Source organism: Phoca vitulina, unplaced genomic scaffold, assembly GCF_004348235.1.
Source record: "Phoca vitulina isolate PV1807 unplaced genomic scaffold, GSC_HSeal_1.0 scaffold9, whole genome shotgun sequence".
In the NCBI taxonomy this organism is placed as follows: Eukaryota; Metazoa; Chordata; class Mammalia; order Carnivora; family Phocidae; genus Phoca; species Phoca vitulina.
The window spans coordinates 29961982-29986909 of record NW_022589712.1 but is presented as its reverse complement, the minus strand read 5'-3'; the positions used below and the strand labels follow the sequence as shown (position 1 = coordinate 29986909).

The window sequence follows — 24928 nt, the reverse complement described above, 5'->3', positions numbered from 1 at the left end:
CACCATTTATAAAATTTGGTGAATACTCTCTCTTCACAGGCTTGTTGTGAAGGTAAAATGAAATACTCCAAAGTATGTAAAGCCTTCCTTTGACATAATAGGTGTCAATAACTATTAGTCAAATCTAAAGCCCAAAGTACATTTTAAAAGAATTAGTATAAAATACTATTTAAAGAATCCTAAAAAGCAAATAACAAGCGCCCCCAATAATTTTTTCCAAAATCAAACTAAGTTTCCTGAAAAGGGAAATTCTTGCTCTAATACAGTAATGTATCAAATGATATGCTAGTGACTGAGAATTTGCTGCATTTTTCAAAGTCACCCAAAAACTAAAGAGAGGGGTAGTATGAGCTGGGGAAAACTCTGACCATGAATAGGTGGGTTCTGGAAGTTTAGGATCAACGTCTCTGATATAATATGCGCCATGTTGTAATCTCTGTTAACCTGAAAGTTTCTCTGACTTAAAACAAAGAAAGCATCCTTTTCTTTTTGCTAAACTTTCCTGAGATTCTTAGTTGATTATTGATATTTCAAAAGATTGGATCAAAAAATTGATGTAAAAAATATTTTTAGTTTTATGATGAATCTATAGGAAAAAAAAAGATGCTGGCAAAGGAAATCAATGAGGACAATACCACCTGATGTTTATCACATGAGTAAAACTGACTGTACTTATTAATATAAAAAGAAGGTTCACTTGTATCTTGTCTTTCTGGTAGACTTTAAAGAGTTTCTAAAAATAAAAGTATAAGATGCTTTCTCAAATTTCATTAGCTTTATGTATCAGAGTAAAGACATAAGTATTGTCTGGACTGCATGTTTGTGCCCTCCCTACAATTCATACGTTGAATTCTTAATTACCAATGTGATATTTGGAGGTAGGTCATCAGGTAGAGTCCTATGATGGGATTAGTGCCCTTAGGAGAAGAGACATAATAAAACTACCTAGTTCTCTCTCTCTCTCCATCCCTCTGCCCTGTGAGGAGACACTAAGAAAGTGGTGGCCATCTACAAACCAGGAGGGAGGCCCTCACCAACAGCCAAGTCTGCCAGCACCTTGATTTTGGACTTTGCCAGGCTCTAGCCTGTGAGAAATAAATCTCTGTTGTCTAAGCCATCTGGTCTTTGGCGATTTATTATAGCAACCCAAACTGACTAAGACAAATGTCTCCCAGGTACACACCCAAGATGATTGAATCCTGAAATAACAGTAGAAACCTATTTCTAGGAAACTATTCATTAATAATATTTATCATTGTTAAGTCTTAACAGGGAGGGCCAGGGTTCAGAAACAAGTCAGAGAGATCAGAGGCTGATGGTATTATAGTATTTACTCTATCCGCCCATGCTCAGTCACTTATAAGCAAATCTGTCTACTCCTAGTGCCAGAGGAAGGGCCAATCTTGTCATCCATAGTTTGGACTATGTGCCTAGAGGTGTCCCTGAACAACCATTTATGACTCTGCATAGCAAAGAGCAGTCAGTCAGATTCCTTCTCTCATTCTGGAATTTGAAAGAGTCAATATCCAGAAACTGATCTCACTTAGAAGTGGGAGTAGACGCAAGGTGAGGAAACAAAGCTGCAGTATAGGCCATATCAGCCATGTGCAAATCCAGTTATTCATTAACTGAGATTAAGCAGGCCAAACCTGCTGGTTGCTGACCAGAAAGAAGCAGACACAGGGAATATAGCTCAGTCAATTCAGGCATAATCTCCTTGAAGACAGGGACAGTGTCTGTCTTGTTCGTTACTGTTTCCCCAACATCTAGCATAGTTATTTGTTATTGAAAAAAAATAGCCACTTGATATGTATCACCTGAATGAATAGTTAATGACTTAACAGTAGATCACCAGAGAAAGCCCTAAAGGGACTTTCTTTCTAGAAACACCGTCAGTTCCTGGCACCAGAAACCTAAATTTGTCCATGAAATTCCTTCTCCTTCAACATAACCTATGTCTTCTTGTGTTCCTAAGCTCCACTACTTCCTTTTATTTGAGCACATTTGTTTGGTCCTTGATCCTTGTAAACAACAACAACAAGAAAAACAAGACTTTGTGTGAGAGAGGAAGGAAGAAAGGGAGAAGGGGAGACAGGTTTGAGAGAGAGAGAGAGAATGAGAGAGAGGTGTAGGAGTTGAGGCTGGTAGAGAGACTACACTTTACTTCCCTAAGAGAGGTTTAGACTGGGTGAGAGGCTGAAAGACAAGGAACTGCAACAAACAACCTGTTCTAGAAAACTCTAGAGGGTTTGCTCAAGATAAGTGTTTAAACTTAATCACTGCAGTAGACCAGCTATACAAAATAAGACAACCGTGTAGCTATCTCCCTATAAATTGTTTATATTGTATTGAATGGGAGTAACTTGACTCCCATTCTCCTGCTTAATGAGTAAAGTGCTCAGGGAGGTTACCAAAACAAAGGGTACTTAAAGGAATAATCCACCCTCTTTCCCAACTCACCATTTCCTGTCCTTCATTATTACTGAATGCCCCCACTAGCGTGTCTTTAAGAAAATCTAAATGCTTGGATTTTTTCCATTTATGAAGAACTCAGGAATGATATGGAAGAAAATGTTATCCCAGTAAACTGCTTTCATAAAACAATATGTTCTCTTGGGCAATACATATCTTTCAAGGTCTGGTTTATCCCCAATCAATCACTGTTAAATTATCCTCATGTGACAGATAATGGAAAACTAATCCTTCTGTTGAATACCAGGCCCGCACATTTCACAAAGGAGGTATGAGCCAAGCATACTTTCCACATTAGTAGATACATCAGGTGGCCAGTATTATCCCCATCTTACTTCTAGTAGTTATATGTAAAAGGTACCATAGCCATAAGATGCTCTGATGGTCAAAAGCAATATGTTAACATTCATAAGGGCAAAGAAGGAAGGAATAAAAAATAAAATACTTACTTGGTCCTAGACCAATTGAAAAAGCAGCAACATAAACAAGCAAGCTGGCTAAGGAAAGCCATTTCAAGAAAGCTGGGACGTCCGCAGGGTCTGTGACTATCTGGTATTCAGCTTGGCTCAGTCCAGCATTTGGTAAGGTCGTCACCCCTCTCTTATCCACATCATTTTTTGTGGGCATTAGGGAATTTCTGCTATGGGTAGTGATCCCCTTAAAGAGCTCTCTAAGAGTGTCATCACTGGCTGATAGGTTTCCTGGCCCATAAAACACAGACTCATCCAACGACTGGTTGATAGGGCTATGGCTTCTGCAGATATTGGTGAAGTTCATGGGGATGTTGAGATTCACGATGCCCATGGTCACCAATGAAGCTGCCATCACAGAGGAGCCAACACAGAGGAAGGTTTTGCTCCCAACGTGGTCTACAAGAAGAGTGGCAGGGATGGTGCTGATGACCTTGACAACTCCAACCCCCGTGGAGGCGAGGCTAGCTGCCTCATTGCTTTGGAAGCCAACAGACTTCAAAACAGTTGATGCATAGAATAATATGTTTGGCTGACCGGTGACTTGCACAAAAAATACCAATGTCAGGCCTATCATTATCCGAGTCCTCATGTTGTCCTTTGATCGAAACAGATCCCAAAAACTATACTGATATTCATCTTTCAGGGAAGATTTTATCCCAGTGAGTTCCTCCGTTGTATCCGAGATGGCTCTCAACCTTCTGAGAACCTTGCTAGCAGCTTCCTCGTGTCCTTTCATCACCAGAAACCGGGGACTTGGAGGAAGAAAATACATTGCAATTGCTTGCAAAACTCCCAAGGGAATAACAAGGCCAAACATATATTTCCAGCCATGGGAAACATTGGCAAACGCATAATTTGAAATGTAGGCGAAAAGTATGCCGATGACAATCATCAGCTCATTCAGGGACACAAGAAGACCTCTTCTGTGTTGTGGAGCAATCTCTGCGATGTAAACACATGTGGCAATTGAAGAGAGTGAAATGGAAACCCCTATAGCAATGCGGCCCACTATGAGAACCGCATAAGATAAACTGAGTATCAAGACTAAGCTTCCGAGTCCAAGGAGGCAGGATGACAAGATGATGGCAGCCCTTCTTCCATACCTGTCAATCAGGACCCCTCCAGTGAGGGAGGCCAGCAAGGCGCCAATGAGGAGGGAGCTCACAACCATTTCCTGCTCATGGCAGGTTAGGGCTAATAAGGTTCTTATCTGAAGAAGGGCCCCAGAGATGAGCCCAAGTTCATAACCCACCAGGAGGCCACTGACAGCAGCAGTGACAGATGACAGGAGAGTAAACATGCCGCAACCTACAGGCAGAGAGAAGAGACAGAGAGGTCAGTTCTGCGCTGTTATTTTCAAAACTTTATGTCTGAATGGAGACTTAACCTTGTATAAGTAAGTTTTTCAGAGCACTGAGTATAACCACACACTTAAATATAGTAAAATAATATATCAAAAAAATGATTAGATATAAAAGGAAATATCCTTTTCTTTCATTTTTGGGAGGCGAGGGGTGGAGACATTTAGGAAGTCACTTCCTTCTATTTGTGATGCTGATGTTTTTAGTTACTAGCAGACAGCTATGCAAGATAAGCAGATGACAGATGATGAAGACTGAACAAACAAGAACACTGTTTCGTTCCTGCTTTGGCGTTGGATCAGAAATTCAGACAGCCGGGTTCCTCAGGTCCTGCTGCAGGCCGTCTAAAAGCAAACCTTTGAGGCAGAGTAGAGAGGATAGGAGCCTCAGGAAGTGCTAGAGGCTTCAGTTGTGTAACATGGGAGAAAATGAAGCACAGCCTCCAGGAAACCTGCCCTCATGTCTCCTTGGCCACATCCGGCCACAGTTGGCCCTTGCTGAAACAGAAGAGGGTACTGGGTGTGTGTGTGTGTGTGTGTGTGTGTGTGTCTCAAAGTTAAGATTGTACCAGAAAGAAGGAAGAAAGAAATGGATGCAGGGGAGGGAACCAACAACATCCATTACTTGCTCTGAGTAAGGAGGCAAGGGAATGGAACTTGGGGGGAAGAAGAACAAAAGGAACTTGGTACTGTTTTACTATTTTAATGTTAAAAACTGAGGGAAAAGAGCAAAATGTTAGCAGTCATTAATTTTCAGAAGTAGGTATGTGGATGCTTATTATATGTTTGTAACTTGTCAAAAATAGAAACAAAACAAAACAAAAACTAACCAAGGGAAGAGCACTGCAGGCACAGGAAACAATAGTTTGTAAGGCGTGACACAGGAAAGCATGTTTTTGGAACTGTTGGGCAGCCAGTACATCATATGTGGGGCACAGCAGCTTGGAGAGGTAAATAGGATCCACTAAATTTGTATAGGGACAGAGGGGACACTTCAAACAGGGTCCTGCAAGTCACAGTGATAACTTTTTATGGTTTTCCAAGTATAAAGGGGCAATGCACACTGAATGGTATGGGGGCACTGATGCCAAGTTTCTTCCTGTTGGGTGCAGACTGGTTCTTCCAGGAGCAAGACTGATAACAGAAAGGAGTGTGTTGCCTTAGAGTTAACAAGAGATGATGGTAGCTTAGACTTGGATGTTCAGAGTAGACCTTGAGACAAGTAGACAGATCCAAGGGAATTTGGAGGTAAAAATGACTACACTTGTTCATGAATTAGAGTTAGAAGGTAAAGAGGTGGGTCGGAACCCAAGAGGGCCCCATGATTTGAGCGATTGGTTGGGTGATTTTACAATGTTCAATACCCTGTGTACAGGCCTATATATTGTTCAAGGCAATATACTGACCGAAGGAAGACTGAGAAGAGAACTGGTTATGACTGGGGGTAAAAGGAGGAGTGGAAATCAGAAGTTCTGTTTTAGATTTACTGAAATGTTTTAATTGTTTCATCTATAAGACTTTCAGTTAAAAATGTCAATTCAGACTAATATACAGATTTGGAGCTTAGGAGTTAAGTCAAGGCTGGAGATTTGTATTTGGGAGTCAGCAGCATGTATCTGGGATTTAAAATCATGGGAATGAGTGAGATCACTTAGGCAGATAAACAGAGGAGCAGGAGAAGCAGGAATAGGACTGGGACCTAGGGAATGACAACATTTAGAAGAGGAGACAACAGTAAGGGAGATGGAGAAGAAAAGAACTGAGATGTGTATAAAATGGACTAGAAATGTGTGTGGGCACACATTTATCACAGGCTGAGCGAGGGCCATTTAACCCTGCCATTTCAGGGGGTTAAAAAATGCTGTTCAGCTCTAGGAAAAGAAGCAGGTCAAATAAAGTTGGTCTGAATCTCTTCCCATCAGAAATATCCAAGGCATTTTACATCTCCAGGATCCTGGGACATAGGTGACTTCAAAAAATAAATCTAAAAAGGACTGAATATTTAAATGGAGAAACAAATAAAAATGCAAGAATCCACGATAATATAAAATTAATTTATGAGCATGTGGACATAAACGATTAAATTGAAATTAAATCAGTAATTTATCTAGCTAATCAGAAAACAAATATTTAGTACCAGTACATGGCAGACTTTTTCCTAGGTACTGGGAGGCATATCTGTAGCGTTGAAAGAAACCACGTGTAGTTACATAGTTGCCCCCCAAGAAACTTAACATTCTAGTAATATCTCTATTATCTATCATTTATTATGTACTGCTTTAATTTTTACTTGCAAAATGACTTTAAAGTACTCTCTTAGAGGTTCATTCATGTCCTAAACTTCCACATATTTTCCCTCATTGTGATCTTAAAATCCTCATATTTCACACACACATACACACACACACACACCCCAAATGTGGTAGAGCAACATATTTCTCTACCACAAGGAGAATCAAGTCAAATTCTTACATTTGGATAAGAATACTGTATTACTTCGTATCTCTGTCGTTATTCATTTTATCTATGTTTGACATATTGATTAGCTTCTGTGCTTTGGCAATTGGTCTCTGATATTCAGATTAAAGAAATGAGTGACATTGGAGAATGAAACACTTATAAGGCAGATTGAGGGAGGCACCCCAGGAGGGGATTTAGAGGGGATACTGGGCAGCATGGGGATACTGAGGTAAGGACATGGCGTAACAGATGTTGGAACTGCTTGAGTAGCAGAAGATTGTCCTTGCCACCTTGCCCTTCTCCTTCCCTTTCCTAGTTTTCCCCCTTTATTAGGTGGGAAATAGGGCTTCCCTACCAAAAGAAAGACCCCTTGAGATACAAGAGTCCCTTCCTTTGATGCTCTATCATCCTACTTCAGGGCTGGATGTTCTTTGAAAAGGCATTCATCGTAATTCCTCATCCTACCCTCTCCTTTAGCTCAGAGTCTGAGGTGGTGAGTTAAGGAAGAGCGGGTGTGAGGGGTGGGGCAAGTCACAAAGCCTGCTTCTTATATTGGGGGGTGGTGGTAAATGCTCCTGACAGGAGAGGGATCCAGTTCCTTTGTCCATTTTCTGGACTTAGCATCATATGCCTTGTTCCTTCTGTCAGTGATCACGGGACATGGACAAATTGGGATGTGTGCAAAGGTTATGGAAACCATCCTAGTTTGTCAATGTCCCTCTGGAGACCCAGCAGCTAAGAGTATAATTCGCCAGAGATATAATAGAATTATTTCCTTATGAATTACTAAAAATTATTTGTATAAAATTACAAGTTCTAAAATAATTTTATATATCAAATTATCTATCTATCTATCATCTATCTATCTATCTATCCATCTATCTATCATCTATCTAGGGGGTTGGCCTTTAAAAGCTTAAAAAGGTGCACTAAGACATTCTATGACCCTATTCCCACACGGGGGGCCTACCAACATGGGTTATATGCCACAGAATTAGGCCAAGATCTTAACCATCTGTATCTTATTTGAGGGGTTTAATTTCCCTGTGATGTGCTTTAAGGGATACTGATCAAAACAAATTTCACTCATCTCGGTACTGCTACTTTTTACTGCTGACGTTCCGATACAGTCTTCACGATGCGCATTTGGGATTTTGAGTCCAGCAGCCTGTGGAAGGTTAGCTCCTAATGCTCCTGGGATTGTGGCCCTGTGACACCGTGGGACTTCTACCACCGGACAATTTCCTGGGGCAATTTTATCATATAAAAACAATGAAGAGAGGGTGCCTGGGTGGCTCAGTCGTTAAGCGTCTGCCTTCGGCTCAGGTCATGATACCAAGGTCCTGGGATCGAGTCCCACATTGGGCTCCCTGCTCAGCGGGAAGCCTGCTTCTCCCTCTCCCACTCCCCCTGCTTGTGTTCCTGCTCTTGCTATCTCTCTCTCTCTGTCAAATACATAAATAAAATCTTTAAAAAAAAAAAAAATGAAGAGAGACATAAAAAGTGGGCTTTTTTTCTGTCTACTTTTTGGTTGATGATGAAAAAAGCAAGGCATTATCCTATGGGTGCCAGAAAGGAGATCTAACATTTCCAAGAAATCTGGCCACGAACAGGAGGAAAGAGCGAGTGGCAGGAAGGTGGGGTTTATGTTTGCCTGAACACAGATGGCAGAGTTTGGGCAGCTCACTGGACCCAGAAGAAGCAGCCTGAGCTAAAGGAGAGGGTAGGATGAGGAATTACGATGAATGCCTTTTCAAAGAACATCCAGCCCTGAAGTCAAACACTTTGCACTTCACTTTCTTGGTGAAATTTAGCATTTCCATCCGTTTTGCTCATGGCCTTGCCTCACAGCGGCCCTTCCTTCACATTCTTTTTCCCCAAAAGGGCCACGGAGACGTCTCAGCCTTTTGCAGACATCACAGAAACCACTTGCAACTGGTACTGCAGGCCCTTTGGCTCATGCCTCCCTCTTGTCTTGCTGCTTTGCTAGAAGACCAGCAGTGTTCCTTTTGGTGCAATGCTGATTCCATAGCAAGGTAAGAAAGTAAAACCGCTCATGGGAGATGCAATCGCAAGCAAAGGGCTTCACGTGAACACCCTGAGACCCACACAGAGGACACAGAGGGCAGGAGCCTCCGCAGGCTCGGCCAGGCCACAATGGCTGCATTGTCTGTCGCTCGTGGTGACTCACAAGAAGCCACGCCGTAACTGGCTCGCACATGAGACACTCAGTTTTCCATAATATTTGAGTTTCTGCCAGCTCTCTGCTTTCCTTTCTTCCCCATATGCCTACTACAGCCTACGTACCTAATGGACACACAGCGAGCACTTGCCCGCTCACTAAATCCTACAACACACGGCGGAGCGTGCGCACGCAGGTCCTTCTGGCTGGCAGCCAGGGGGCTAGACAACTTGGCCCGTGCGAATGCCTCAGGAATTGAGAAGCCCCCCTACTTCATGTTTTGCTCAAGAAAAACCTGCAGTGGCCCCCAAATGGCCTTGCAGATGTGGCCTCCCCCTTTCTCCACTCCTCCTCCCTGAGTATCTTTCATCCCAACTCATCTTCCAAGAGTCATCTCAAGCGCCACCTCCCCCAGGACGGCCACCCTGCTCTGCCTTATTCTGCAGCCTCACCCTTAACCCCTCGGTGCTCCTCCTGCCCAAAGAATGTGTTTCTAGGGCACCTGTCATCTTTCACGGTGCTCATTTATTTATCCATTTGTTTTCTCCTGTTAAACCAGAAGTCCTTAAAGCCAAGAACTCGGCTTTCTTTATATCTGTATTCTCACCTCTGGTCTTTGACACAAGGTAAATACTCAATGAATGTTTGCTGAGTGATTGAATAAAAGAATGAATGATAACAGCCCTCCAGAATACGGATCCTTGGTCCCCTGCTCCCCAAGGTTCTGTCAGTAGACGAAAATGAATGCATCGTATTATGGAACAGTCCCCCTATACAACTTTATATTTATGTAAATGCTCAGCATTTGAGCAGCACAGTATTAGCGTTTCTATAAAGCTTTCAGCACTATTATTAGCTTGTTAATATAGCACCACTGTAGAGACCATAAATTGTTTCATTATCACTTATATATTTATACTTTACGAAATGGCAGCCCCGTGCACAGACTTATTCTCTAGACGTTCAGACTGTGTGTAGCAGCCCCATCGGGGACTCTGGTTTGCAGGCCCCCCAGGAGGCTCCAGGCACCAGCTCTTCAGCAGCCCATCCCCACCACTTGCTGTTTCTGGAAAATGCCATGCACTGTCCCAGACTTGTGCTTCTCTTCAAGCTGTTCCCCCTCATGGCATGTCTCTCCCTGAACTTCAGAGCCTAGGGAAATCTGAGTCATCTCTGAAGATACAGTTTGAATCTCCCCTTCTCTACAAAACCTTTCCAGACGACCTCTCTTTGGTTAGCACTGATCTCTCTTCTCTCCTTGCCTTTCCTTCCGTGGCCTCACAGCACCCTGGATTATATTTAGTTATGCCAGTCACCTGCCTTAGATCTGGAGCTCTTTGAGAGTAGAAGTGTCACCATCAAGGGACCCACACAGGCCCTGACGCAAGAGCTCAGTAGACTACTGGATGTCACGTGAAGGAGGAGTACTGGCTCAGCCAGAGAGCTCCCCCAGACCCATGAGAGTTGAGGGGTGCTGTCTCACCAGCAGCCAAGGGTCCCAGATGCTGCCTCTTGGCCCTAGACCACGTGTGAGGCCCCCTGCAGTGGTAAATACTGGGCACCAGCCTTCATCTAACCACTCTCCCCCTCCTCGGCCCCCTAATCCTCTTTAGCATACAATGAAACTCAGCCCGGTGGAAAATTTGGCCTCCCTCTACACCTGCTAGCGTTTGACCTTTCTAAAACAAAAGGATAGGAACTTTGTTTTCTTTTTCATTTTTCAAATCTCAGGTTTGATTCAGTAGTACTTGTATGGACACACGTTCCTGAAACCAATCTTCTCTGACTTCCGGGGGCTGGGCAGGTACACAGAGGGAACATCGCTTACACGGGTTTATTCACCCTTCGCTGGTTCTTGCTCTGTTAACTCTCTTCTTCTGCTGATGACATGTAGGACTTTCCTTCTTTTCTTTCTTTCCTTCCACTCATTTGTCTTTCCTTCCTCCCCTCTTTTCCTCCTTCAGTGTGGGACTTTCACCAGGATGAATCTGGGCGCTTGCTTCTTCCAAATTCCGCTGCTACTACTTGACTTCTTCTACTGAGAAAAGACTCCTAGTGTTTGGGGTTTTCCCCCTATTTGTTTAGTAATAATTATTTATGTGTTTGCTATATATATATTCATCTCATTTCCTATCTCTGTCTTCTTGTCCTTTCTATGTGCACCTAGAACAGCGTCTCCCATTTATCCTCCATGTCACAGATTTCAGATCATAATTCTGCGCCTGTGGCTTTCGCGTCCTCACATTCATTACAGTTTCACACAGGTCTGTCTGCACCTCTGTCCTCGGCCCCATCTCCACCTCGATTTATTCCCACTGTCACACGTCGTCCTAGTCTCTTTTTTCAGAGTCCACTTTTACAAAAATTACAGAGAACAGAAATCAGATGCTTTCCACAACTGATGTATGTTCCCTTAAAAAGAAATCTTAAAATGCAGCCCTTGCCTTTGTTTTTAAAATGGCCTTGCCAATGGCCAGATTTGCTGCCTTCTTTTTACCCAGCCCCCAGATCAGTTATGATATTTTTGACTGTAAGAAACCAAAACCTAAAAAACAAGGGTTTAAAATATTGTGGCATTTACTGTTTAATTAGCGAGAAGACCAAGTTGAGTTTGGTATCTCCAAGGATTCACACTCTTTCCATCCTTCTGTTCCTGACTCCTCAGAGGGTTGGCTTTTGTCCCTGATTTGTCACCATATGTGCAGGGTGGCTGCCGCAGCTCCAGGCATAAAATTCCCTCACAACCAAATTCAAAGGCAGGTGACAATGGAAGAAGGCTTGGGGCAGGCCTTTTTCCTTTTATCGGGGAGGGAACTTTCCAGAAGCACCGTGGAAGATGATGGGTTTCAGGATATGCTACCCCTAAAACGTGATACCTTGGCTAATTGAGTATTTTAATCTGAAGGAGTTTGAGAAAATGGCAGAAGCAGGAGGGTCCCTCTGACCTTCCCCCTGCCCTTCTCCCCTGAAGCAGGTAACAAACCGTCACATGAGAGATGCCTTCCCTACACCCAGAGGAAGGGAGCAATCTTATCTCTGAAGACACAGAGAGGCCACGAAGGATCCAAACACACAGGCCTTGCCTCATACAGCTTGACCTGCCATATTACTCCATGGCTGTCCACTCTTCATCAAACCGAGCTTACAACCACTCAGGCTTAGCCATTTCTTATAGTCTTTATTTCCTGGCGAAGGCTCCCGTGTCATGTAGAACCTACATTAAATACGTTTGGATGCTTTTCTCCTCTAATCTGTCTTTGCCAGTTTAATTTTCAGACCCAGCTGAAGACTCACCCTAACGTCTCATTGGCCAGAACCAGTGGGTTCCATGGTCCATCTTGGCAAGAGTGACTGAGACGTGAGTGTCGAATATTTTAGTTCTGCAGAAAATGAGGAGGGAGTTAGCGAAGCTGTTGGGTTTTCAGTGTCTGACACACCTCATTCTAGCCACCAGTTGCAGTTGGGAATCCCTCGTAGCTAGGCTGGGGGGAGCAGCTGATGAGGCAGAGGAAGGCCAGCTGAGGACAAAGCACAAGCTGACACCCCACAATCACCACCCCCAGGTGGGATCTGGGTGACACTCCTCAGGCACTCCTGGCTGCCCTAAGACTAAGAGAAGGAAAAAAACAAAACAAAAACCAAATGGTTAACTAATAGAGATCACAGTCCAAAAAGACAAGAGCTTCTATCAGTTTACAAAATGTCTTAGTGATTTAGAAGAAAAATGCGTTCTTATCCATAACCTAAATTCCAGAAGGAAACTCCCAACTATTTTCATGTTAATGCTTTACTAGAGGGAAAAATAATCTTGACAATGGCAAGGCTTCCAGTGTCTTGTCCTCTTCAGCATACAAAAGTTCTTTAGAAAACCTCCCTTTTCTTTGCATCCCCCAACACCCAAGTATATAATCGGTCACCCCTCACAAACCCGGTGCAGCCCCTCTTTCTGCCCACGGGTCCTGTCCCTATGCTTTAATAAAACCACCTTTTTGCACCAAAGATGTCTCAAGAATTCTTTCTTGTTGGCTCCGGACCTCACCAACATTCAAAACTGCATTACAGCTGCTGGCCAAATTTCTGATGTCTGGAAGTTATTTTTCTGGTGTGACTTCATTGGACGAAGGAAGGAATTTTTTTTGCTTCCATTTTTTGGTCCCCTGACTAGGAATAAGAGATATCAGTCCTGCATGATTTAAAGGGGCCCGTAGTTCTTTGCTTGTCAAAACCACTACCTGCCAAACTAAAACTTCTGGAAGGCACCATTCCAGTGGCTCATCTGGGCTTTGTCCTTTCTTAATACTGATTTCATGTTCCGGAATGCAACGAGCCGCTGTCTTTCCTACCTGCCCAGAGTTGCTGACATCCTGGAAATTGTAGCCCCTGAGAGAGAAAGAGAAGTAACGGTAACAGGATGGCGGGGAAGATCTGACTGTGGAGCAAAACTGCGACCCTCTGCCAGTGCAGCTCCAGGGGTCGTGGGGATGACTTCCCTTTAGCCGGCTCCTGAAAATTCTCTCAATTAGGGATGTCCCGTGGGAGTTTGTGCAAAGCTAAAATTTCACTGCCTTTTATGCATTAGGCCTATGTTTGCATCTTATTTAGGGTTAAATCCTAACGCACCGATGAATATATCTGGCTTTCATGCTTTTGTGATTTTGCATCTCTTTGCATGTTTTTATGGATATTTTAAATAGACAGTTAAGGGGGGCGGGCAGTGAATGTGCAGAACAAACCAGCAGCCCTCTCACCTAGAGATCTCTGAGGTTTCCTGGATGGGGCTCTCAATGTGTGCAAGCTGTGGTGAGCTATGGACATTTGAGAATTAACAAAACCTTTAAAAAGGATCCTCATCCCATCAATGATTAGTGAATGTTGGAAAAAAATAGTAACATATTTGTACTTTAAGCTTTCAAACGTATGCAGACGTGATGAAAACATTTTTAAAAAATTCAAAGTGCCAGTGATTGCACAGTAGGTTTCCGTCAGCCTATATTTTCCAATCAAAATATAAAACTTCGAAGACTATGATGTGAGGATTTAAAGTTGTTGAAGGAATTGCTAAAGGAGTCTACATACTTGAAAATGACTGTGAATCATCCTTAGTGCATTTACAATTTTTAAATTAGGGAAACACAATGGGAAGAAACAAGTAATATTGCAAAGCCTGTGGATGCAAAACTCTTAGGAAGGGCACTTTATTTACTAAACATAAATACCTGGATGGTCCCCTGGGTGTTAAGGGAGAGGTACATGGAGCATGTTGATAATATACAGGTGGACTATGGGAAAGAGAGAGAAGAAAAAAAGCCAAGATGTTTCATATAATACAAAGGACAAATTTTGGTGCGTGTGTGTGTGTGTGAGAGAGACAGACAGACAGAAACAGAGAGACATAGAGAGCAAGAGAAAGAGAGTTCAAGAAAGAATGGCTAACGGGCGCCTGGGTGGCTCAGTTGTTAAGCATCTGCCTTCGGCTCATGTCATGGTCCCAGGGTCCTGGGATCAAGCCCTGCGTCGGGCTCCCTGCTCGGCGGGAAGCCTGCTCCTCTCTCTCCCACTCCCCCTGCTTGTGTTCCCTCTCTTGCTGGGTCTCTCTCTGTCAAATAAATGAATAAAATCTTTAAAAAAAAAAAAAGGAAGAAAGAAAGAATGGCTAAGAATGCCCAGAAAGAGGAGAAATGGAAGAAAAGGTCCAGATAGGTTGTCAAGTTGCAGGGGAGGGGTGGGGCTGGGGCTGGGGAGCCACATAAGGAAACAACAGGGCCACAGCCTATGGGTTTTATATAAATTGATTTACAAGAAATTCCCTATGGCGGATTTGACAGGAGACTTTTAAGAATGGGCCCATCGGATATTTAATTGCCCAATAGCTCTCTTCCAATCATAGTAATGATCCACAGACAGCTTGTATGAATGGGATTTGAGAATGGGAAGGAAAAAGGGCCGTGATCCACACATGGATTGGAGCAAGAATAAGAGAAAAGACTAGTTGCACGAGGTGAAAGTTAACAATCAGTGGAGACAGGAAGTTGGCGCAAAAAGTGATCAGAAGAACCACAAGACTCCTAAGGGACACAGTGTGTGTTTAAGGATGGGCAGAAACGGGTGGAGTGTAAGGAGGCATGTGGATTTAACCTTATAGGGGCTGGAACTCTGTTTATTGAAATATTAAAAGAATGGTGACCCTAGGAAGCTGCAGGATTTCAACATGCAGGTGAGGCTCTCTAGGGCTCCCTAATTCCGTCCCCACTGTGATCACTTGCAGAGACTGGCTTGGTTTCTCTAAACTGATATGGTCTCTTCCTAAGAATTCTCCCTCTCATGGTACTTAGCACAAAGGTTTCCTGATATGGTCCCTGCTTACATCTTCAGATTCCTTTGCCATCCTCTGGCCCCTGGATGAACTCTGTGCTCTCGTCATACAGAAATATCTGTAGATCCCTGAATGCGCCATTCTCAAAACTGGCACACAAGCTATTTTCTCTGCTTATAATGCTCTCTGTAAACACATTGACCTCAGTTATACCTTCTTGACTCAGCTTCGCTCTACTATCTCCCAGAATCCATTAAAAGCTGGTGGAGGTGCCCCCTGGGCCCTAGCAGAGCATCATTCATCCAGCTACCTTCTCCATCGTGGGTTCCCTGATCTCTTGTCCTTCTCCACCAGTTGGTAATAAGCATCTGCATCGCAGGGATGTCTCTTATTCACCACTGGACCCGGGGTCCAGTCTTAGTAGAGTCAACATTGGCTAAACGATCATCTTGTAATTACTTAGATTCTTATCTTTCTGATGAGTTGGTAAAATCTGTAGCCATGGATAATGTCTTATGTCTTTTTTCACTCCGAAGCATCCAGCTCAATAAGTATTACTGAAGTAAAATGTTCTTTAGTTTAGCTGAACAAACACTTAATTCATTTACCCATTTAACAATGAAGCATGTACCATGCACCGGCACTCTGTGTTGGGTGACAGGTTCCTCTGCATAAACAGTGCGGGTGGTCACCGTGAGCAATGCGTTGAGAGATTTCCTGGCTTACATCTGGATTTGATGGCTCAAGACAGTGGTTACTTGTCCCACATGCATGTGATCCCTGATGGAAACACAGAGGAAAGGTGGAGTTCCTACTTCTTATGAGCTGCCCAGTATTTCTTGCACACGGTACTTGCAGTCAGCTCAGAACTCTGATAGGTACCAGAATATATATTTTATCCAGAAACGTATAACCTGATAGCCAAAAACATGTTGCATAGAAAATTAGGGAACCAGCTAAAATAAAAAGCAATAAAGTTCTGAAACTAGTGAAACAGGGACCCCAAATCCCAGATCAGATCACAGAACAGAGCAGGAAGTAGAGACGTCAGTACTGGATGGTATTATCGGTCAAGTGGGCAAGACCCTGGATTGGATCTTAGGATACTGAGACTCTGCCCCACATTACCCATGCTTCCTGGAGCGTGTCCCTTCGCTTCTCTCTAGGAAGTGCCTGGGCTGAATGGGGAAGGTACGGTCAGGAATCAGAGTGCCTGATCAGTTACCAGCCAGCTTGTGACATGTCTCTGAACCTTTCTGTTCCTCTGTGTCCTCATTCCCAAGATATAGATAATAACATTACCTACTTCATAAAGTTGCTACGAAAATCCATGAGATAGAAAACTGCACTGGGCATGGTGATGTTTGCTGTTATTCTCTTAGCCTCAGTTTGCTTATCTGTGAACTGGACATAATATTACTTCATTGGGTTGTTTTAAAGATAAGAAGGGATAATAGTAACAGAAGCATTTGACCCACAATAATCATTCAACAAAGATTTGTTTAGTCTGAATCCGTGAGGTAAAATCCCCGTAACAAGAAAATAAAACTTTGAAACAGTCTCCCTTCCTGATAGCGCAGGAAGTAAAACGATACCTTGTTTCCAGCATAACAATTATGCCTTTTCATAAATTCTTGAATTCCTTTGTTTTGGGCAGTACCTACATAATTGGGTTTACATCATGAAAAATTCTTCCTGTGATTTTGCCTTGGGATTTCAACAATTTCGTTTCCCAATGGAATTGAAACATTTCATGAGCTTGGGAATGCTCTCTCACCTTACAAACTGATCTTAATCACAGCTTTTCTCTCTGTAGAAGTCTTGCACACCTGAGGCTGAGATGCCATTTCGGGCTGGTTTCTAACTTAGCAGGAGCACAACGTTTTGGAGTCAATAACATGGATGTAACCAACAGCCCCCAGAGCCTCACTATGCCCAGCAGACCTGAGTCATGAGTGTTCCTGAGAAACAATTACTTCCAAGGAAAGCACCAGGTAGCAGCTTAAAGGTGAATGACACTTGATTTACTCAAAGAAAAAAATACTCCTCTAAGTCAAACAAAGGACTGCATTTTTCTCCCCGATATTTTGGCAGAACAGTATAAAGTGAGTAATTGTTCAAAAAAGAATGAAAGCTACTAAAAATAAAATGATGTGATCATTTATTCTAGTCTTATTATTACTTCTACCTAAATTGTATAGAAAAATAAGTATATCACCGAGGCAGAGCCATTTAGCAAATGCATAAATGACTCTGCTATGACATAGGAAGTAAAATGATACCAATGAGCCAAAGCAAACCAAACTTAAATTTCAAAGAACGCTATGAATTTATGATTTACTACAAAGATTATATATTTGACTCAAAGTTTCAGCTGGGAAATATCTGGGGCAATTTCCAGTCTTTTGCCTTTAACAGCGATCGGGTACTTTCTGAAGGAAGATGGATTAGAAGTTATCCTTATTTGGTATTTGGTCAAACAGCCCCTTGGGAAGAAGCCCATTCCAACTTTCCCCCTTACTCACCACCATAACTCAGTGTCTTTTTACATGGCTTTCATCCCCTATTTTATTCAATAACTCATCTTTTTGGGGATGACTGTGCATGAGAAAAATTGAACTAGGGAGCCCCAACTCTGCTCCATTCAAGAATCACAGACAGGGACACCTGGGTGGCTCAGTTGTTAAGCCTCTGCCTTCGGCTCAGGTCATGATCCCAGGGTCCTGGGATCAAGCCCCACATCGGGCTCCCTGCTCAGCGGGAAGCCTGCTTCTCCCTCTCCCATTCTCCCTGCTTGTGTTCCCTCTCTCGCTGTGTCTCTCTCTGTCAAATAAATAAATAAAATCTTAAAAAAAAAAAAGAATCACAGACAACCAGTGCTCGCTCACACAATCTGAGTAAATAATTGTTTCAACGCTTAGAGGCACGAGCTAATTGCGCACTAATGGAGGGCCACTGGGAGCTCTCAGAACATCTCACACCCTTAGGCTAAATACTACTTAGGTTCCTACTATTGAGAAAATGCTACCTACAAAACCATATTCAAGAACTAACTATTCTTGAATGAAAAATAGATTCCCACATATCTACAGCAATTAAAAACAGCATTTTAAAATTGGCCGAATCACCTTTAATTTACACATGTAAATCAGAGTTTCCTTAGGTGGCTCCAGGGTGGATTCATTGTATTTTGAGGGTGTTTGTTTGTTTGTTTGTTTTACAAGCTAATATAAGGAGCCTCACAGTCACAAAAAGCCTCAAATTTAGACTTTTGATGTGATTTCCAAGTGACGTGAAATGCACAATCATAGAGATAAGCTGACTGAAGTGAAGAGAGGTGGTTACCTTTAAATCTAGTCTTATTTCCAGACAAGAGTCTACAGCCCCTCATAGATTCACATGTCTATAAATCCTGTCACTCTCTTGGCAACATCAAGCTGCATACCATCACTTTTTGCTGTTATCAGCCATTAATTTATTAAATATGCGTGTTTTTAAAACACAATCAAACACAGTCACTCTTTGATATATGGAAAGCCTAGAGAAATGGTAATGGCTAAGGCCCTGGGTCTTCCCAAAATGACTGGTTCGTTGTTAGAACTGTTCCTCTCACAACCAAGGCTCTGTTATGAGGTCAGGTTGGTTGGCCTGACTTACTTTTCTCTGGGGATAAGCTTGCTTCTAAAAGTCTCCTCAGCTCTCTGACAAGGCTAACCCTGGGACTCCAAGACTCAGTAAGAGCATAGTAAAAATGCCCTGACCTCAATAACGCGGCCTGCGTAAGCAGAGCAGTGATGGACTTGTGGTTTGCTACTGTGTCCCCACCCAGGAGTCTGCTCAGGGATACAAGGGATAGGAACGGAGCAGGGAGACACCTGCCTCAGGTTTTTCCTTTCTCTACCTCCCCTCTTCTCCCTAGAGAGGTGCCACGATGACTTCTCTTACATATTGATCACCTATTCGGCTTTTCCTTTGTCAAAAGGAGTTTCACAGATTTAAACAAGTTTGAGAACTGCCTTTAGCTACTCATCTGATTAGCACAAGTGTGCATTTCTTAAGTCTCAGGCTGTGGCATCTTGGATTGGGAAGGGTCTTGGCGGGGATGAAGCCCAGTCTTCCCAACTGGGTCAGTGAGTTCAGTTCTAGTGACCTGTGTTCCAGTACATTCGGCAGCGGGATCTGCCGTGCTGAGAACCTGCATTCATACAATGAATACTGTTCTTGGTTTCGGAACGTTTGGGTGGGTGCTGGTAGGGTAGAGGGGGCCTTAAGGAAACCCTCCCCTTAGCCAGTCATTTGAAACATGAAATTAGAAGAGCCTAGGAGACCCATCTCCTGAGATAGAGGAGGAGGCATCCAGCCTCCCAGGCCAGAGACACCACGGTCAGTTTGCACCAGCATTGAGTGAACTTGGGCCAACCACACATCTCTCCCTTGTGTGAGATGTTCTAGCGGCGTACTTTTCTAATATCACCTATACCGTGGTCGGCTCCAGGCACCTGGATTGAGCTCAACCCTGCCTATGACGTCAATTATAATATGTCTGTGAACACTAAAATATTTACTGAAAATATATACACTTTGAGTCATAGCTTCTTGAAAATGAATTTAAGTTCATTAGCTTCTAGTCATTGCAACAAAGCATTCTCTCCAGCTGAAGAAGGGATGGCCGAGCAAGATCTGCCAGCACTTTTTATTGTGCATAAAAGTATTTGAGGGTGCAATCATGAAGTTTAGGAATTTTTGTTTTGATTTGGTTTTCAGTATCTCGAATGATTTAATTATCTTCCCCTGGGTTGTATGACTTGTTCCTCTTTGTGCTTTAATTTTCCCATCTAGGAATATAGAAAAACTTGTATCTTCAAATGTAGGAATAGAATGATAATTATTGAGCATATTTAAATACTCTGAATTTCCTGGATGAAACTATGAAAGTTTAAAATACAAAGAAGTCAAAAGAAGTATTTGACAAGCATTATTTCATTAAGCCTCAACATCTTTATAAAACAGACTAAAGTATAATCCCAAAACGAAGAGCGAGCTTGCACTATGCATTTGGTAGATATATATAATTGCCTTTGGGTACCAAGAGATGTCTCAGAAAATTTAGGAAAATTTACACAAGTAATGTTAAAATGTTTATATTCATCTAAATGTAAACTATAGCACAGATCAAAGTTTTATTCACTTAAGATTTTAGGGAAAATTTCGGCTTCCTTTTGTATATAATAAAGGTTCATTTAGAATTAAATTTAAAAAATAACTTACAGTATTTATCCATTTGTCATTTCTTCAGAACACAAACAGTTGCACTTTAAATTGCATTTTGTGTGTATATTCAATCTTTCCAAACACAAATACTTGTGGCCTTACTTCAGGATAATTGTGCACTTGCACAATTTAACCTATTAAGAGTACACCATGCTTTCAAAGCTGTATCAAAATTAAATAGTCCATTTTTAATTGTTGCTGTAGAGCCCCCTCAGGACAAAGTTTCTTTTCTTCTTTGTGACATTATCACCGACTGTTTAGTGAACCTTTTGTTGATTTGGCCACCTCAGCAAGCTCTGCGGCTCAATCTTTCAGAACTCGGAGAGAACACTGCGATTCTTTCCATGAACCCTCAAATACAAGGTTCCCTGGGCTGCTCTGAGACTGAGCCAGAGAGCACCTGGGAGGAAGGGGCAGCTCTGCTTAAGAGAGGGACTCAGCCATCCTGAAGGATGACCCCAGACGTTCATTCTTGAGTAGAAGTGGGAAAGCGGGAGAAAAGCTGAGCAGGGTGCAGGGTAAGGGAAGGCTGACAGCTTCTCATTGCCTAGGAGCCAATCCGAGCCTCCGACAGAGGGGTTGTGGATTCAAGTCCAAGATCAGACAAACCCAGGACGCAAACATAACTTTATATATCCATCGCAAGGTGAAAGGTACATGCCTTTTGTATCATTTAGTGTTCTGGACTATTCATGAAATTCCAATCTATGGCCTGGGAATCTATGGTATGGTGAAGGGGAGCAGAGCTGAGAGAGAGAATTAGAGAATTATTTGTGTTTGATTTAATTTCCTATTACGATTAGTTTCTATTCCTTTGAGAACCAGCTAAAAGAGTAGGAAAGGATGGCCAAAAGCTTGCACCATGTTTGTGGGAATTGTGAATGTGGAAGTGAAGAACAGCATTCGGCAGAACAAAGATCACTGAAATGAATTAAAACTTTTTCAGATTTCACCACCGAAAGGAAAAAGTATTAAAGGAACCTCAGTTTGAAAGGCCAGTTGGAAAGAGAGCAGGAGCAAATCAAGCAGATGTTTTAGGCTTGAATTCTTTACAAATTCATTACACACGGAGGCTGGGAACTTAAAAAAGAAAGTTGTGTTCCGTGATTACATAACTAATACTTTCCTGAAGCCTACTGAAAATACTGATTTAAAACATGGTTGTAAATGTCCACTTGTTACAGATTGCCCATTTGTGACAATAAATGAAAAAGTGTGTGTGTGTGTGTATGTTTACACATGGGACTCTCTTGCCGGTCACTCGTCCCCAAATGAACGAGTTCTACATTCTGCCAACACAATCAATGGACCCATCCTGCCCGTAGTGGGACTTGGATCTTCACATTACAGCTCCTTGTCATTCCTGCTCCCACCGGATCCTGTCCCCTTCTCTCCACGCCCCTCGCCCGCTCACGTGTACACACACACACACGCGCGCGCACCCACCCACACACACACACACGCACACACGCGCGCACACACAGGAGCGAGAGCCGAGTACAGCTCGCCGCCCCGGCCGGCCCGTGCCTCACTTTACCTCTGGCCCGGGGAGGATGCCGGCCGCCGCCGGCTGCGCCGCCGCCCTCGCTCTCGGCCGCTCTCCCCTTGGGGCTCAGCAGCCCGGGGCCCTCGCGCTTTTCAACAGGTACCATGGTCGCGTAGGAGTTACAGGCGCCCCCGCGGCAGCGCGCCGCCCCGGCTGCCCGCTCTGACAGCAGTGGTCACTTTCCCCATGGTCGCCTGCTAAAGAAGGGCGGAAAAAAAAAAAAAAAACAACCCAGTGTGATTTGTAACCAACTTTGTTTCTATTTCCGAAGGCTTTGCCCTTTTCGGTGACACAGGCTGTTGCTATTCCAGGCAGCCTATCACGGGCAGTGGGAGGGCCGGGCTCCCAGGATTGTTTTCGCCTTCAGACGCGGGGCTGGAAGCGAGGGGTTAAAAGGCTTGGGGACAGAGCTCAGACCTAGTGTTTTTGGCAATTAGCTTGGGGGGGGGGGGGGGGGGGGGGGGAGCTTGTGTGCCTGCACCTTTGAAAAGAGGCAGAGAAGAGAAACATGCAGCTTGAAAGGGAATGAGGAGAGAGAAGGGCCCAGAATGCTCACAGATGGTATCAGTTACTCTTGCAGAGAGGGGAGCAATTCATGCAAAGACATACCAGAAGGAAAAGTGTGTCAGTTTTTCAGCACGACTGTTCTTCCAAGAGTCGGGACACTTACCATGTAAACAAAGCATAAAACATCTTTACTGTGTCAGCCTGATTTTGCTCTAGGTGAATGCGGTCTGTCCTCTTTCTCTGCAAGGCCTGGCAGACAAATCCAGGCCAGAGACCAAGCGCGCACCGACCCAGACTGCAGAGATTCTTTGGACTTTTTACACCCTGAGATTATAGCAAAGTAATCCCGTTTATCTAAGCGTAGTTGTCTTTAAGAGAGGAACCAACCCTGAATCTTCTGTCAGGTTGTGTGATGTGTGACCATAGCCTGCTTTGGGAGGAGGGTAATTCCAATTCAGAGAGACCAGACTAATGCCCCATTGTGTGCGCGTTAGCGGCCACAGAGAGCTGAGGCAAAAATCAGGGAGTAAGAAGGATTTTTTTCCCCCTGATTTGTGAAATATTTATACAGAAGGTCTTTCGGACTTGTGATATATTACCTCCAGTTATATAGTTAGCAAATCACATTTAGTGAAAAATCTTAGAGAGGAAATTGGGATCATTTTAGAAAATTATTAAGAGTAAAAACTAAAATTTATGGAGAACTTATTATGTGCCAGAAATTGTGCTACAGATGATTTTTTTTTTTGAGATGATTCTTTCAAGGAAAAAAAACCCACTTGTGAACAGGTCCCCATATTACAGAAGAGACAGTAGAGGCTGAGTAACTTGCCTGAAGTTTCATAGCTTGACAGTTAGTGGAGGGGCTGAGACTGTGAAGCTAGGCAGTCTAATGCTGTAGCTCTCCTACAGCCTAATTTCCCAGCCTTGTCCCTCTCTGATTTTCTTGGCTTCCTTCCCTTTCAGCCCTTCTTGATTTTAAGAGGATGCCATGAAATATGCCCTTTCGTCCTAGTCACTTCCCCAGACAGAGAGGCAGATTTGTGCCGTAAGCAGAAGCCGAACTACTCAGGACTTAGTTCTACTTCTTGGCTGGATGAGAACACAGCTGTAAATGAACTTATCATTTGTATATTTCCTTTGCTCATCACTAGATATTTCTAAATTTTTCTTCTCCGTCCAGGAAATCGGGGAGCAAATGGAAAGAAACCTGTAGTAATTCAACCAGTATTGATTGTGCACCTGTTGTATGTCTGCTGCTAGTGCTGGAAAGGGAAGTTCTCCAAACATAGCCCAGCTCCCTCCTGGTTCAGAGGTGAGAAGTTCGGAATCCCCCAGATCAGCTCATCCCCACTGAAGAATGTGTAGTGCGGTGATGCTTTAGTGTTTATTTGTTCCCAGAATGTGTTATGATTGTAGGGGCAGCGGTTTTTGTCTGTGACACACACACACCTCTCATCAGTTCTCCATGTTCTCTTTGCTGCTACCTTTTCTGCTCAGAGCCAGTGACCGCAACTGGGGGTGGGGGGGGGTGGGGAGGGGCATGTTCTTGCAGTAGGTGGATCGTGTAATTGCTTCGTTTATAATTGCTTCGTTTAATGATCCCAGACCCTGTGTATTCTCCAGCAGCTTGTTGGCACCATCCAAGTGTCGGGGTGTTTGCTGTAGTCTTGGATGGGACAGAAGACAAACTTAATTCTAGAATTCCTCAGTATGGCTAAAGGCCATTCTCACTTTGATTTCTGTAGCTGAACTATACTGGGACTCCTAAGGCATAAACCAACAAGAAATCAAAAGGAATGAGCAAACAATGTGACTGACTACATTGCCTCCTGGGATAACTAATTCTGTTCTTCATTCCATTGCCGACCTGGCATGAGCCATGGCTCTTCCAGTCCGTTCTGGGCTCACCTTACTCTCCTAACTCTAAGCAAACTTTAGTGGGGGAAATTCTTTTCACCCAGGTGACAGGGGAATAGTTTTCTGCCTGAATTTCCTGAAGTAACCTGTACTTCTCCTTCATAGTATTTTGCATGTTTCTAATTTATAGTGGATTTATTGGTGTGGATTGATCAAATTTGGCTTTTCTGTTAGACAGTAAGCTCTATGAGAGTGTGGAGCATGTTTGGTTCAGTATGGCATTCCAAGTGCTGGCACTGAGTGAATACTCAGGAAATATTTGCTGGCTAACAGATGGATTCCTGGAAGTCCAACCAACTTTAGCACTGCTAGAATGTAAACTCCAAGAGGACAGGCACCATGTCTGTGTGTCTCGTCCATCTCTGCAGCCCCAGCTCCTGGCACAATACCAGGCATGCTGTAGACCCTGGATTAGTATTTCTGA

The 24928-nt window shown here is 43.3% G+C and overlaps 1 protein-coding gene across 1 annotated transcript in view; it reads right to left on the bottom strand.

Annotated features, from left to right (window-relative positions):
* The window catches only part of SLC2A12 (solute carrier family 2 member 12), a 55766-nt gene extending 33413 nt beyond the window's left edge, over positions 1-22353 (bottom strand). Inside the window, exons 1-2 of the mRNA XM_032407844.1 lie at positions 22069-22353; positions 2922-4253 (exon numbers count right to left, since the gene is read on the bottom strand). Coding sequence (XP_032263735.1) covers positions 2922-4253; positions 22069-22183 — 1447 coding nt within the window. The 5' untranslated portion in view covers positions 22184-22353. The remainder of the gene's footprint in view (positions 1-2921; positions 4254-22068) is intronic.
* Positions 22354-24928: the final 2575 nt, after the last annotated feature.